This window comes from Aythya marila (assembly GCF_965140915.1).
Source record: "Aythya marila genome assembly, chromosome: 13".
NCBI classification, from domain to species: Eukaryota; Metazoa; Chordata; class Aves; order Anseriformes; family Anatidae; genus Aythya; species Aythya marila.
The window spans coordinates 15,618,140-15,633,600 of record NC_139054.1 but is presented as its reverse complement, the minus strand read 5'-3'; the positions used below and the strand labels follow the sequence as shown (position 1 = coordinate 15,633,600).

General features: G+C 50.7%; 1 protein-coding gene across 2 annotated transcripts in view; it reads right to left on the bottom strand.

The window, feature by feature from the left end:
* LOC309883091 (BTB/POZ domain-containing protein KCTD12-like) overlaps positions 1-15,461 on the bottom strand; it is a 28,437-nt gene that overhangs the window by 1,688 nt on the left and 11,288 nt on the right. For both annotated transcript variants that reach the window (XM_082770817.1, XM_082770816.1), the window contains 2 exons: positions 9,657-9,713; positions 4,780-4,902 (listed from right to left, as the gene is read on the bottom strand). In XM_082770817.1, coding sequence (XP_082626943.1) covers positions 4,780-4,902; positions 9,657-9,713 — 180 coding nt within the window. The remainder of the gene's footprint in view (positions 1-4,779; positions 4,903-9,656; positions 9,714-15,461) is intronic.

The following is a 15,461-nucleotide window of genomic DNA, read 5'->3' as shown; positions in this document are numbered from 1 at the left end:
CAGCCCCCACATTCTTGCAAGCCATCTGCTCTCACTTCATTGCCGTTGCAATGGGGACAACCTGAGACCCCTGGCAGGCTGCTGAGCTTGGGCAGAGCAGGAGAGTGGGGTGACAAATCCCCTGCTTGGGTATAGGTTGGCCGAGATGTCTCTTGGGACGGTGATCTTCAGTCACCGTGCCTCTCCAGTCCCCACATCAGTACACAACTTTGTCCAGGTCTTTTGCAGGTACCAGCAGCGTAATTCTTTTAATTTAGGCATGATGAGGTAGTTTAAGCCATTTCCAGGTGGCTGAGACACTTTGCATAAAGTAGCTAATGACTCTTAATGACTGGTCTTTGGAAATACTCATTAACTGCCCATAAACGATTTACTTAGCGTTATTTTACCTCATACACCAAGGACGTGTTCTCTCACAGCCTGCTCTGGCTGCTTCTCATGCTAACATCTGCACAAATGCTCCTGCACACGGTGAGAAATGCAAATCTCAGCAGGTTTTGGTTTTCCCCCTGAACGGCGATGAAACACAAGCTTCCTCCTGGCCAAGCATCCTGGCCAAGCATCGCTGCCTGAGATCACCTGCACAGGCACATGTGCTTCCAAACTGCACAGGGCTGGAGGGGAGCCAAGAGCCACAAAGATTTTCCAAGGAAATTTAGCTCCAGGCTGGAATTTGCAGGATCCAACCACAGGCAGATGTCAAGGGACAGAAGTTTGTCTTGGCCACCAGCAGATGTCCCATCTCTGGGACAAGATACTTGGGTCTAGGAGTCTTTGCCTAAGACTTTCCGTGAGATCAGTCTTTCTGACCCTGATTAAAAGCCTGGAATGTCCTATTAAGATGTGCGTGTGCTTTGGTTTTGTGTGCTAGTGATTTGAGGAGTGTGGGGATCACTTTGGCTGGAGTCTGACCTGGACCAAACCTGACATTGAATGCCCCGGGCTCTAAGGCAGTTCGAGTCTTCCTGGATATTTCTTTTCCACTGAAATTCTCTGCAGCTTTGTACAAATACCTTAATTTTCCCTTGGGCTAAGCTTCCCTCACATTGTGTTTCTGGCCTGCAGCAGTCAGAACCGCTGTGCCCAGCAATATGTGGGTTCAGCTCCTGAGCTGATACCAGCACACCTCGCAGCACTCCAGCCATCAGGCAGGAGGAATATATGTAGTCTAATTTTGTCATCCTTTTTAAAAATTTTCTCAGACTTTGCTTCCCATGTGACACTTCTGTCTGCTTTATAGCATCAATTAAAGTGCAGAAGTGACATGTCCGATGCAGCTCCATGGTGCTGTTGGAAATCCTGCTGAGTGCAATTAACGGGTTCCGGCACACGGTGAGACGGTGCTTTGCAGGCGAAGCACACACTGTCCCAGCCCCTTGCTGCTTTTTTGGATAGCACTTTTTTTCTCTTCTGAGCACTTAACAAGATGAACTCGCCATGTGCCAGGAGCCCATGGCCCCGGCTCATTCCATTTGGTTTGCTCTGTGTCAGTGCTTCCAGCTCCAGAAGAAATCAGAGCTCTCCTTTGCCAATTGACAACAAAAACCCAGGATGGAAGGGTCTGCAGACAAGACAATGAGCCAGATATCTTGTGGCAAAGCACCATTAGGAGGGTTTTGTTGGAAGGTCACAGAAAGGACAGGTGAAGAGCAGTTCATTCCTGTGATTTTTCCCCATCACAATGGGGCATCTTCAGCTCAGACTGGGTTGGCCTCAAGGATCACTCTTCCTTTCCCTCTACTTGTTGCAGGCACCCAAATCTCCCCAGAAGGGAAAAGAAGGGTCTTCTCTTCTTTTTGTCCCAACCAAAAACATTATCTGAGCATCCCAATGGAGAGATGGGCATCGGAGGGAACCCCTCACCATGGGTAGCAGCAGAGCTTTGTGCATCTCGGGTTGTTTTTATTTTACCGCTTTATTTCGATGGTTCTTTTTCTTTCAGATTTTAAGTGAAAAAAACATCAACAACACATTGCTTGAGGTCAAACAAAGATGTCCCAGTTCCTTTACAAGCTTATTAAACTCCTTCCTAGCCTCTCAGATTTAGCATGTTGTGACACAGAGATGGAGAAAAGTTTCAAAACAAGAGCTGGAAGAGATTATTTAGTTTGTACACCTGCGTGCGCCTGGAGGAGGGGGGGCAGGGTCCTTAACCATTTGCTTCAGCCAGAGTTTTGCTAGCCCTAAAAGTGCATTCAGAAAACAGGTTTATTCTTTTGGTCAAAATTTTTCTCGTGAAAATATTTCTCTGCCTAGTGATGGGGAGCTGCGACCAGAAATCATGCAGGGATGCAGATCCTGGAAAATTTTATATATTAGAGCAGTTTGCCTGGAAAATGTCAGCCTGTGTCTGCCTGGAGTGAACCCATGGCCAGCAGGACAGGCTGGGATGCACAGGGTGTACCTGCAGCCTACCCACGCCCGACGCAAAATAGCTGCAAGCTCCTTATCCCCGCGAATCTCAGGTCTTGCCCCTGCTCAAATTGATTATTGAAAAATCAAGCTGAGCCCGAAAAGTGATGTCTGCACTCCTGGCTGGCTCTAATCCCCCTTATTTTATCAAAGAAGGACAAGACTCTGCATAAATAAATGTCGTTGACCCTATCTGCCCGCAGCAGTAGCCCGTGCATTCCCAAGAGCCTCAATTAGCCTGGCTGTGCCGGGGAGGGCTGCTGCTAAATCCGCAGCCCTGGTGACATTGTGCATGGATTAACTGCTATAGCAACCCCCGCGGGACCAGGGTGCCAGCACCAGGACAGACAGACAGACAGACATTCGTTTTTCGACTTCCATGCTGAAAGCAAACGCCCCTTCTATCCCCTGTGGAGCAATACATATATATAAATATGTTTGTCAGCACCAGCTCTGCTTTTGCTTTGCATGTTCTAAAAATGTCTGAAACAATCCGATCCTGCAGCCTTGAAACGCTAATCCAGATTTTTGATCTCAAAACGATAGATTTTTTTCCCTATCTGTCAGGTTGTCCTCTGCTGCCAGGAGGAGGGTAGGTGGGTTCGGGGCTTGGGGATTTCAGGTTTGTTTCTTTTTTGCCATGTAGGCACCCCGTGGTGGGCAGGAGCTCCGTCCCCCCACTCCTCCAGGCCCCTCGGTGACAAAGAGAGCTCGGGGAGCGTGTAAATGATGGAGACATGCTCACAGCCAGTACTGCAATTCCGACCCAACCCTCTGAAAACGTTTTCGTTTCCCAAACACACCTTTTTTTTTGTTGTTGGTGGTGGTGGTGTTTGTGAGGGGTGCTAGCTCTGCTGTTTGTTACGGAGGACATTTGCTGCTCAGGGGGGTCTGTGCAGCCCAGACACCCAGGACATCCTTACCCTAAATGATGACTTTCACCCAAATGGTAACACCACTGGTCCTCCTCGGCCACCCCTAGGGTTGGGGAGAAGCAGCAGCAACTGGGGCCCCAAAAGTGTCACCCCATCCCTGTTGGAAGGCAGAAGTTTTGCTTTCCCCTGATGCTGGGATGCCCCAGGCCCTGGGGTGATCTTTTCTGAGCATGGTGTGTGCCCACAGCCTGCTGGAGGAGCTGTGTAGCAGGGCCTGCGAGATGCCTGCAATGGGAAGCCAGAGGTCAGCAGCTTTATCAGACCAAGACTTGCAGGATTGCTTTGCTCGATTGTGCTTTTTGAGTGCTTTACGGTGGGAACATGGCTGGTAACACGTTGTATTTTGGCAAAGCAAATTCAGGCACCAGAGGTCAAATCCCAGTGCCGTGGTGGAGCCGGGCCCTCACGTCTCGCGCTGCTGCAGCTCCACATCAGCATAACATCTGGGCTCGGGGTTTGCGTGCTGCACGAAGCAAAAACAGCTTTCCTTATTTCTTGGCAGGAATTAATTGCTAATATTGTGCATGGCGAATGCTTTGCAAGAGGTGCCTGCCAGGAGCAGCCCTCCTTGTGCTGAGCTGCCCAGGCTGCAAGAGGCTGGGAGGGTTTTCCAAGGGAAAATTCCCCAGTCTGGGGAATGTCTACCCGGAGCAAATTGTCACCAGCTGCTGCATGAGGAACCCCAGCAAGATGGAGTTTCTCCAAAGTATCTTCAGGTGGCTGGCACGGTGTGGGTTGTCACATTGGGTCTGGGCGGAATTTGTCCTCAGCCATGGAAAATTGTCATGGCATGTGTCCCCAGGTGGGACAGCAGGGGACTGCCTGCTCTCATGGCTCTGAAATGGTTGTAGAGGAGGTAGATTATGCAATCGAAGCACAGAAATTGTCTAGAGTTGATATTTGGGTGAGAAAAGGGGTTCTTAGGCTCTCCTGGTGATGGGCTATAAAACACCATAGCAAAACTTACGTGGTTAGAGGCCCCAGAAGTGAATGGCCACCAGCTGGGTGTCTGCTTCCCTCCCTCTAAACGAGCAAACAAAAGATGGGAGGACCTGGTGGAGCAGCAGGTCCTCTCGCTGGGACCTGCATCTTCGTGTCTCCTGTTGGGAACTCCCACCAGATGGGTGCTGCTCTCTAGCAGAGTGGTGCAGGTTCGTCTGGGCAGGGGGGTGGCTCGGAGGGCTGATCCTGCCTAGGTTTGATGCTTTGGAGTGGAGACCTCACCCTGCCTGGCCTAGAATATACCCTCCAGCGATAAAGGTTATGGTCACAGGAGCTAAAGCAGAGCAGCTCAGGTTCAGGGTGGTTGAAAGCTTGGTGTGAACACACGTGCATGCCCCGATCAAGTGCCTGCTGCTGGGTGCAGCTCCACCTGGGTGAGCCGTGTGTTTAGGTGCAGGCACCCAGCACATCGACCCAGCATGGTTCTCACCTGGAAGGGCTTCTGCTGCATCTGTCTTGAGGTCCAGGATGGGCTCCGAGGAAGACATGTGTTTTTTAGGGCTCTGCTCTATTTCTGAAGGCTCAGGAACAGGCAGGCTAAGCCAGGAACTACCTAAAAAAAATCATGACCAAGGGAAGAAACTCTTAGCAGGCAAGTGATGCACTGAGAGCATGAAAGCGGGGGGTAAGGATCGTGAGTGGTGGCCTTGCTCCACACCTGGCTGTCACCAGCATCTGGGGCACCTCCCAGAGCACCTCGCTGGGTGATGGGGGCACAGCATCTGCTGCAGTCCTCCCCAGTGCCTCCCAGCCCCCTCCTGATGGTGACAGCTCAGCTTGGAGCAGCTCCTCTAACATCTCCCACTGTGCCATTCTCCCTCCTTACTCAAGGCTCTTTTTCTGACTTTATCCTAGCCCTTTATATCAGTGGCTTCCAAGTTACTTCTTCATTTGTGGTGAATTAGCAAAATACAGGAGTGTTTATCCCAGACTAAGACTGGTGCTCTGGCTCACTGTATAGCACAGCTGTAGCTTTGGATCTAGCTGTAGTTCCTGGCCCACACAAGGGATTTTCCTCTCCAGGACCCAGCCTCAGAGATGGATCAAACGCTGACCTGCACTGCAGTAAGCCCAGGCTGCTTCGTTTCCGCGTGCTGACCCTGCTGTGCCGTGACAGTGGCTGTGTCTTTGCAGGACAAGCTTCTGCGGGGCACATCTGCTAGAAATCCCCACCCTAAGCCTTTGGGATTGGCATCTCTGGGCTGCCGGTGTACATGTGCAGAGGCTGTGGTGTGCACTGCTGGTGTGAGGTCAGATCGGGACACATCTGTGCACGGTCCACCACGCACTCTCATTCTTGTTGTTCCCCTTTTTACTCTACAAACCTATATAGGATGATGGAAAAACAGGCTGGGTCTAGAAGAGTCTAGAAGGTCCCCACCGATGCTCTTGCTAACTCAATTTTCAGGCTTCAAGCTGCTGCTCATCTTCACGGCAGGGGTCTCAGCTCTCCCAGACCTATGTGCCGAGGGTCTCCTGAAAGCGGCTGATAACCAGATGAAGACCACCGCAGAAGGTGAGCAGCTTTCCATGGCTTGTGGTTGCCAGAAGCCAGGATGTCATGGGCCATGACCAACCTCCATGCACCATGGCCATCAGCTCACGGGGCAGAATAAGATGCTGCATCCAGGAGAGGGCAGCAGAATCCCAGCACACCCCCTGCCTATTGCCACTCGTTAATTGTGGCTTCCGAGAGTCAATTCCTGACAATTTCCTGAGCTGCAAACATGGCCTTCTACTCCCCATCACAATAATTTTCACCCAGAGACTCTGGAAAAGTCTCTGTGGTCACCATCTGTCAGTGAGCCCATGACAGGGTCTAATTCATGTCCCGGGGCAGCTATTTTTGCACCCTTTTCATCGTTCTGTCCGCAGTCCTAAATGGAGATCTGGAGGAGGAAGCCTGAGCCAAATTCAAGGCCAAGGGGCTCTTGCAAACGCTTTTGGGAGCTGTGTGGGTTGGGCAGAGCCATCACGATGGATTATGTCCTTTGCTGGCAGGTCTGTCCCCTCTGCCCTGTGGTTACAGGTGCCCTGGATTGTAGGGCACGGGGAAAAGCACCCACCACCTCCACGTGGGGCTGGGAAACACAGTCTTGAATGCAAGTCCTGGCAATATAGATAGAGAGGAGAGGCTTTCTGATGGAAAAGGCTGAGGACCCCTCAATGCATTTTAATGAGTGATGCTCCCCAGCAGCCTCCAGCAGATCCAGCAGGAGCCAGGCCACTGGGTTTTGGCTTCCCCGCGCTGTCACGCAGCAGATGAGAGCAGCCGTGCAAGCCAGTTCTTATTAAAGATTTAAAAGGCAAGCTGTCAGCAGCACTGCTAAGAGGTGGCTTTTCCTGTTATAGCTCTATCTCTCTCTAATACTAATAGGATTGGAAGGAGGAGGAGAGACGGCGGCGTGCCGGCCAGCTGGGGGGTGAGTGCTTCTCCTTGCAGATGTTTTGCACAGCTGGGGGGACCTTTCTAATTTGTCTTAATTGCTTGGAGGCAAAGATGAGGTAGAAAATTCCATGTCTTCTTTCTTCTTCACAGGTACATATTAATTATTTAATTAATTAATTTATTTATTTTTACATGCAGTCAATACAGAAGGGCCTGGGATGAGGAATTTCTGCTGAGAGAGTTGCCCCATTTGCAGCACCCAGGATTTCACCCAGTGACCACGGGGAGAAGTGAGCAGCAATAACACCCTGATGGGCAAGCAGAGACATGGAAGCAGGCTCAGGACTGATCTAGGATCTCCCGATGGAAGAAAAACCCAACCTCATCATGACGCCGTGCAGCATGGTGTCTTGGGAGTTGTGCTGCAGAGTGCAACAGGCACACGAGGGATTGCGTGTGTTAACAGCAATGACTTCAGCACCAATTAGCTCAGCTTGCTCTTTAATCAATGCCTTATGTGCAACAGACAGGCAGGCTGTATATCACAATCAGTTTGTGGCTTGATTGGAAGCGATGGGCCTGAAACCATAAAATGCTAGTTAAAGTCATCGTAATTCACGTGCTGCTTTCTGCATCCCATGCTCAGGACGCAGCAAGGGGCTGGTGCTCCTGGGGCTGGGTTAAATCTTTCTCTGGCGATGGGCAAAGCAGAATGGGAGAGGAGAGGGGATGGGGAAGGACGCCAGGCAATGAACTCTCCCCTGGGGTCAGCCAGAGCCTGGCTTGTCCCTCTGCCAGGGCTGAATCATGAGGATGTGCTTATTAAAGAAATACAATTTTGGCTGGTCCTCTGCCAACCCCCTTCCACAAGGAGGCAAACGTCTCCAGCAGATAAAGCAGGAGTCCCCCTGCTTTGGCTGACACCACCTTTTGCATGGAGGACATCTCCCCACCATGGTGCTCCTTGTTCTCTGGGCTACATCTCACCAGCTCATGGAAAACCCTCTCGCTCCTGGCCACAGACCCTGTGAGCAAAGTGGAAGGGCCCTTCAAGAGCACCAAGGCACTGCTCGTACGGAGGCACCGAGGAAAGGCTGGGAAGGTCGTTTCCATCAGGGCCATGCACGTGCACGTGCTGTTCCCAGCGACGGCTCCTTGGCAGTGTCTGCTGCACACAAATGCCTCCAGCTGTCTTTCTTTACACAGGAATTTGCTTTTCTATGTATTTTCCAGGAGTCACCTTCTGGAAAGCAGACCCATTGGCAGTTTCCATACAGATGTGACTGTGCTCGCTTCCTATTTATTTATTTATTTATTTATTTATTTATTTATTTATTTATTTATTTATTTATTTATTTATTTTGCCAAGCAGAAATTCCACAAATTAATGGTGTCACTGGGAGATCCCAGCCAGGACCAGGAGACTGCTCAGTGCTGGCCAAGCTAGGGATATCAGCGTAAGGAGGGCGAAAGGAAAGGTGACTGCAACTCTTAATATACTGGGGGAAATAGCAAACTGGAATCTTTTATTCATGCCAAACCAAATGTTCTGCTCAACCCCAAAGGGAGGAGCCCACACAGAGCAGGGGACGTGGATCTGGGTCGCCCACTCCAGCAGATGCCTTGACCGTGTGGCATGGGTTCTGCCTTCCAAGTGGAGTCTCAGCTTCTGGGCAAGAAGAAACGGGGAGATGGCTTTTTCTCTTTCTCTGCCTTCCAGAAGTTCTTGTCTTATTTTGGAGAACCTCTGTCCAGATGTGCGAAGACGTTGGGGTCAGCCAAAACAGCAACTCGCTCCTGGTGAGCCTCTTCCTCCTGGAGTTTTACACCAGATTTCCTGGCTTTCCCTTCTCTTTTAGTGTCAGTCTGGGGAAATGAGGTCTGCCAAAATAACTGCAGCTCCATCCATTACATCAGCTAAAGGCTGTCCCAGTACACATAAATGCAGCATGTAGGCTCTTGATTCCAGCTGAGCCCCCCATCCCTTAAGCCAGAGATCCAGCCCCTAAGTTCAAACCCACTTCCAGCCAGAGTGGGCAGCAGAAGCATCATTGTCTCTTTCCAAAAGTGAGCCATAGAGAGATGAAGCCGTTTGCAGAGAGCCAAAACCACCCTGCCCCCTCCGGGAGACAAAGTCTGCATCCTGCAAAGGTCTCTTCCTGCTTCACCCTTCTCTCGCTCTTTGTGCCTCTTCCTACCCAGAAAGTTTGACATTACTCATTGGAAAATCTGCCAGAGTCTAATCCCACCCTGGGGAGCCTCTCCTCCATGTTATATCTGAAACGTTCCCCTTTCCATTTCCTTTTAGGAGCATAAATCCTTTGGGCAATGACTGTGGTTCTGGACTACAGCCTTTCCCCAAAGCCAAGGAATGTGCAGAATAAGGTCTCCCTGCAGAGTGCCAGGAGGCAAGCACGAGCTGAGCAAGGCAAGGGGGAGGCTGTGTTTTCAAGTGAGGTGCAGTGTCATTCCGATCAGCCCACTGCTCAGCATCCCCACGTACACAGCTGCTCACTGGAACATCCTCCTGAGTGTCCCTGCTCATGTACTAAAGGGATGAGAGGTGGTTACCTCTCCCTCCTGCATCCTCTCCTGCTAACCCAGCTCTGACCACCATTCAAAGAGATTAATTCCTAGGATCTGTGAGGATTTCAAAGTCCCCTTTGAAACGTGTTTACTCAGCCCAATTCTTGGTACCCAAACCAGTTTGGCTGACACACACCACAGTCCCTTCACCTCTTCCTGCAGACCAAGCACTGCCTCACCTGGCCATCAGGAGCAGCACAAGGAACCTCAGCACTGAATCTCAGCTCCTTGAGCCCCTCAGGACATCTCCTTGCCCAGACAGACCCAAACGCCCACCTTCACCCTCACCCCCTCCCAGCCTTGCCCTGGAGCATCACTTGGGGTGCCCTTACCTGGGAGGCTGCTGTGCCTGGAGAGCTGCCTGGAGAGCTGGCCTCGCACAACAGGACCTAGAAGAAAAGGAGAAGGTGTGGGGATGGTTTTATACTACACCATGATGACTTTCTGGTGACCTTTCTTCATACAAGCACACCCCTGGGGGAGATATATAGGGAAAGGGAGAGCACCCATCGCATGAAAAATGTTTTCCAAAGTTGTTCAGTAGGAACAGGGACAAGGTAATGGGCTACTGCCCTGCGACGAGGAAGATCTCTGAGCAGGTGAACCTGCTCCCAGCCCAGCCCCCTGGGACACTTTGGTGCTTTCTCACTGAAATCCCTCCTTAGGAGGGAGCCCTGGAGGACAGCCGCTGATTTTCATCCCTAAAAAGCTGTAGGAATTTTGTGCTTGCTGGGCAGGAGGGCGATGCCTATGAAAGAGCCCCAGATGGATTGTTAATTCATTTGGTTTCCTTTCAGAAGAATAGTGAGCTGAAACAAAACATTTCTCTCTCTCTGGTTTTAGCTGGTTGCTACTGAAAAGCAATATTCCCTAGAAACAAGTTAATAAAATGTGGAGAGGCAGGTTAAAATTACACTTAATCTTGATATATTATTTGAAAAGAGGGGAATAAAATTCTTCATTTAAAGCTGCAGAAGGAAACGTGTTTTTCGCATGACAAAAAATCCTTTCATCACTGTTTCTTGTATTTTTGATGTATTCGCAACTAGTCTTAATTAACCCCAAACCTGCATTTTTTCAGCAATACATGGCTCACCTGAGCGTGTTTGCAAGGCTCCATTTAGGAATTGTAACTACCTTGGTACATAGCAGGCAAATCACAACGATAATTAAAGGCAGAATTAAAAACTGCCTGCGTGCTCCTAATATGCAGGGGGAAAAAATATTCGTCTTATGTTAAGTCAACAAAATAGTGGATAATGGAGAACAGTTAATACATTTTCCTGAGTGTTTTTTGATAAAGGCCATCAAAGAGGCTTTTAAGGAAACTCAATAGCCAAAGGGGGATTGTCTAGCTTCCACAGTGTATTAAAAGCTTATTAAGATGGAGAAAAGAAGAAATGGAATCAAGAGTTCATTCTCAACATATAAATAATATAATAATAGGACATCCCTAAGAGTCCATCTTGGGATGAAAATCTTTTATTAACGATGCAGGAGAAAGGGTGAACAGTCAAGTGGAAAAATTTTGCAGAGAACAGAGAATAATATCAGCTGGCCGAGGCCAGGGAAGCTGCACGGGGACTTAACGAAGGCACGCTAATGAAGAGCCTGCCGGCAGGTTAATTGAGACGCTGAGCAGTAAAAAGCAATGTGTGTGAGAAGGCATCGCTTGAGCTTTTCATGCACCTTGGTGGGTTTTAAATCAGCCTTAGAGATTCAGGAGGGGAAAGGAAAATAAGGCAAGACCCTGGTGCTGCGCTGGGCAGACGAAGAAATGCTTGCTCAGCACAGACAGCAGGCTGTGTTGGGCAGGGGGATGAGAAACCACAGAAAATATAAAATGAAAACCTTAGGAAATAGACTTGGGCTCTCATTTTGGTGCTGGCCACTTCCCCTAGGGACAGACAGAAAAGATTAATGTCTGCCCAAAGCCCTTCATGAAAGGCATGAAGGTTTTTACAATGAGGGGGGTGCGACAGGGGAGTCAAGAAGAAAAAGGAAAGAGAAAGCCGATGGAAGCTTTGCTACGATCATAAAAACACAGGGCTTTTAATGGAAACCCCCCTTTAAGAAATACCCCCTTCCAAAAAATAAGGTTGGAAGTGATAAGAGACAGAACCCACGATGCTCAGGGGTTTGGGGCATCGCCACACACCGAGGTTCGGGGGAATCCTCCTGAGCAGGCAAGCACAGACCAGATAGCTGTGTCCTGGGGTTTCTTCCACCTTGGGCTGAAACATCTCTGCCAGGCATTGCCAGAAGCAGGACACGGAGCCAGGCTGATAAATCCTCTCCCGGTCTTGCTCCCTAATGTAATAGTTTGCATTTTCGGCCTGCCCACGTATCATCGCTAGATGGGCCAGGGCACTTAATCCCCCTGGGCTTGTTCATTATTAGAAAGCTTTTCGGTTTTCCCTTAACATCCTTCAGATCTGATGTGATTACTGGATCTGGCCAGGGCTGAGTCCATGTTCTGAGACAGGAGCAGTAATTTGACGAGGGTGGTGCAGCCTGGTGGGGATGGGCAGGGGACCCACCGGGGACAGAGAAGGGGCAGGTGGTGGGGGAAAAGCCACCCCCCTTCTACAGCTCTATCAGTAATTTTAAAATATTTTCTATGGTTCCTTAAGCACAAGCAGTATTTCCCAGATCTGCTCCCATCATCAAGTATTACCTGGTGCAGAAAATTTGTTAACCCCATGCCCTGTACTGAGGGCTTCTGGTATATGGGGTCCTAACACCGACCCCATAGCCCAGGGGAGGCACCCTGAGCAACCAGAGCACTGGTGATCCTGAACCCAAGCTTTAGCAGGAACAGGAGCAAGGTTTCCCCCCTCCCCTCCCATTGTTTATGGGAGAATTAATCAGAAAATTGCAGCCCCGCCAGGCTTTGAGGTTGGAGCTAAATCCCTTTAAATCGGTGTCACTGAGCTCCCAGCTTCCGATTATTTAAATAATGGCTCGATATATTTTTTTTTAAATTTTATTTGACTCTAGTCTTCAGAAGAAAACAAACAAACAAACAAACAAAAAAAAACCAACAAAACCCACTGGATTTTGTTTCAGATGAGATGTAAAATGGTATAAATGGTGAAGCACAGCTGGATGATGGTTCCTTGCTGGCTATGCAGGTAGGTGAGGGCAGGCATTGCCCTGTGTGCAGGGAAAAGCCAGCCTGGTATGAATATCCTGGTGGGATGGCCAGGAAAAAAGATAAGGGTGCCTAAATCTGCGCGTTTCCCCCACCTCTGCAGGCAGCCAAGGAGATGCCAGCTCAGATAGGGCCGTGGGTGGAGATGGGTTTAAGGAGAAGACCTCCTAGGCAGCAGCAGCATGGGGGTGTGCAGGGAGGTGCTGGCAGAGCCGGGGAAAGGAAGGTGATGTAAAACAGAAAGATGAGAGATAAGGCTGGGACGGAAACGAGAGCACAGCGTCTGCTCCTCGTGGGGCTCCAAGGTGGTCTGATTCCCGTGCCCACCCATCAGCATGGGGCTGCTGAGAAGAGGGAGTGGATGGATGGATTCTCTTTCCCTTTCCATGCTCCTGGAAGTGGGATCCTAGGGGATCACCTCTGCTGGATGTTTGTCCCCAAAAAGGAGACGTGTGCCCTCCCCAGGGACCTGCCTCTCTGGTGCTGCCCGTCACTGCTGCAGTGGACAGAAAATGCTTAGTGATGCCCAGCCGCTCCTCTGTAGTGACCTCAGTGTTTCTATTCTCGGCCTTTCTCCCGTGACCCTGCATTAAAACTGATTAGCGTCCATCTTATAATTAAATGCTGCCTGATGATGAACTGCTTTCACATCTTCTCCTTTCTAGACTAAACAAACCCCGTTCCTCCAGCATTTCCTAATAAGCTATGGTTACTAAACCTCATTTTATCACTCGTACTTCTCCTCTGGACTTCCTCCAGCTCCTCAACATCTTTCTTAGCTCAGCAGCCCAAGGCAGGCAGGGCACTGCAGTCCCAGCACTAGGCTGAGAGCAACACACCCACCTCTCCCTCCACCGAGGATGCTGCAAATATGTCGCAACCTGGCATGCATCGTCCCACCAACCCAGAGCACAGGCCTTTTCTCAGCTTTATTTGCTCACTTTTGCCCCATTTTGCACTCAGGTGTGCAGGACAACTTCTAAACTTCTTCAGTGAGCTCCCATCCCCTTGCTTTTGGGGTGCCCCACGCTGTACGTGCATCGTGCTGTGCCGGCAGCGAGCTGCTCCGGGAGCAACGAGCCAGCTGTGCATCTGCTGTCATCTGAGTTCATCTAGATGACATTTCTCAGCTGCAAAACCTCGCTTAGAAGATGAGGGTGTAGTTCCTGTATGAGCTGCAGCCAAGCCTAGCGGGGACCATTTCAGGCAGGAAACCTCCAAAGGGCAGCGAGCGATGGGGAGTGGGCGGAGGGCGTTTGTGCGACTGCGACTGCAAAGTGTGATGCTTGTGGGCTGGTGTTATCAGCTTGGGCGTTGTTTTTTTTAATTAATTAATTAATTTAGCTATTTGTTATTTTGTATTTTGTATTTTACCCAGCCATTTGCTGTGTGTGCTCCTGAGCTTAGCAGGTTCCATCCCGGGATGCTCAGGAGGCTGATGAGCACAGTGAGGAGGGGGGTGCAGGGGCTCTGCCAGCTCACCCTGGGAAAATCGACCCCCCTCTTTGTGCAATTTGGTGTTTAATGAGTAAATTCAGTTCTGCTTTGCTGCTGGTGTAATATTGGTTGGCTGTCTGCATGCTGGTGGGCTACCTGCATGCGGTGGACCTCACAGGCTGCATGGTAAGAAACCCCTTGGTACCAGGGCTGGCAAGGTGCATGGAGGAAACCAGGGGTGCTTCTGCTCTCCTCACAACAAAACCAGATCAGGAGACCCATGAGGACACACAAGTTACAGATACTGTTGCATATAACCTGGAACCAAACCCCAGCACCTAGATCCTGGCACGCATCTGGCACAGTGGATGGAGCCCATCGATGCCCACGCCTTGAGGCTTGGGCTGCTTTGGAGCAATCTGGACCTGCCAGCACACACTCAGCTCAAAACCACAAGCACCAACACCAGGCTCACAGAGATCCGAGCTCCTGGCTCTGTCTTGAGTCTAAAACCACTTATTCTGGATTATTTTTTCCCTTTACCCTGCCCCCAGCTCCGCACTGTGTTTCCAATGAGTGCTCCCCAAGGCCAGTTCTGTCTGGGATGCCCTAAAACGCCTCCACCCTCACCCTGCAGCAGGGTTGGGCCCCCAAAACTCAAGCCAGGAATGGTTTCCCCGCTGACCCCGGGGCTGCAGATCGCCACAAGCTGAGCCAACGCTGACAGCCCCCAGACGAGCAGCTTTCTCAGGCAGCCCTGGAGAAAACAAAACTCCCCCGAGCCATGGAAAATGACCCGAGCCTGCAATTCCTCCCTTGCTGTCTGGAAACGGCCGGGGCTGTGTTTTGCGAAAGGTTAAAACACAGGGTAGGGATGTTATTTTAGGGAACGGCTGAGCCCTGTCAAACCTCGTCCTGTTTGTGCAGATGCGGAGCTGGGCTGGGATCCAGGCCGCCGTCCTCCCCCCGTGGGGAGGGCTTTGGGCTGGGAAAAATGACGCAAAGGGGGCGCAAAAAGGGGCTGATCTGCAGGTGGTGCCGAGCTCTTCCAGCCATGGAGCACAAGCAACTGCGAATGAATAAAATCCTCCCCCCAACAAAAGTTTTCCTATACCTGCAATTAATGGTTGGGGCACCCCCGCAGGAGGCTGCTGGAGGTCACTTATGGACGTGGATTTTGGCTGGAGTGCCTGTGTCTGCAGTGAGGGGATGCTGGGTGCAGGATGGGACCCTCCGACCACGTGTGCAGCAGCGTGGTGATGGAGCTGGGCTGGTTTCTGGACCTCCACGGGGCCCCAGGAGCTGGTGCCCTGCTCAAGGAGGTCCCACCCGAGTCCCTGATCATCCATTCACCCACTTCTGAGAAAGCCCCCTGAAAAAAGACACCCTTGGTGGCTGCGGCCGGGCTTGTCCCAGCGGCACAGACCTAAGGACAAAACTGGTGGGCTGCCAAGCAGGGAGGAAAGTCCAGCCTGGAGGCTCCGTGCTGTGATTAATTGCTAATGGCCTGGCCTTTCGAGCAATGGCTTCAGGAGTGAGTAATTGC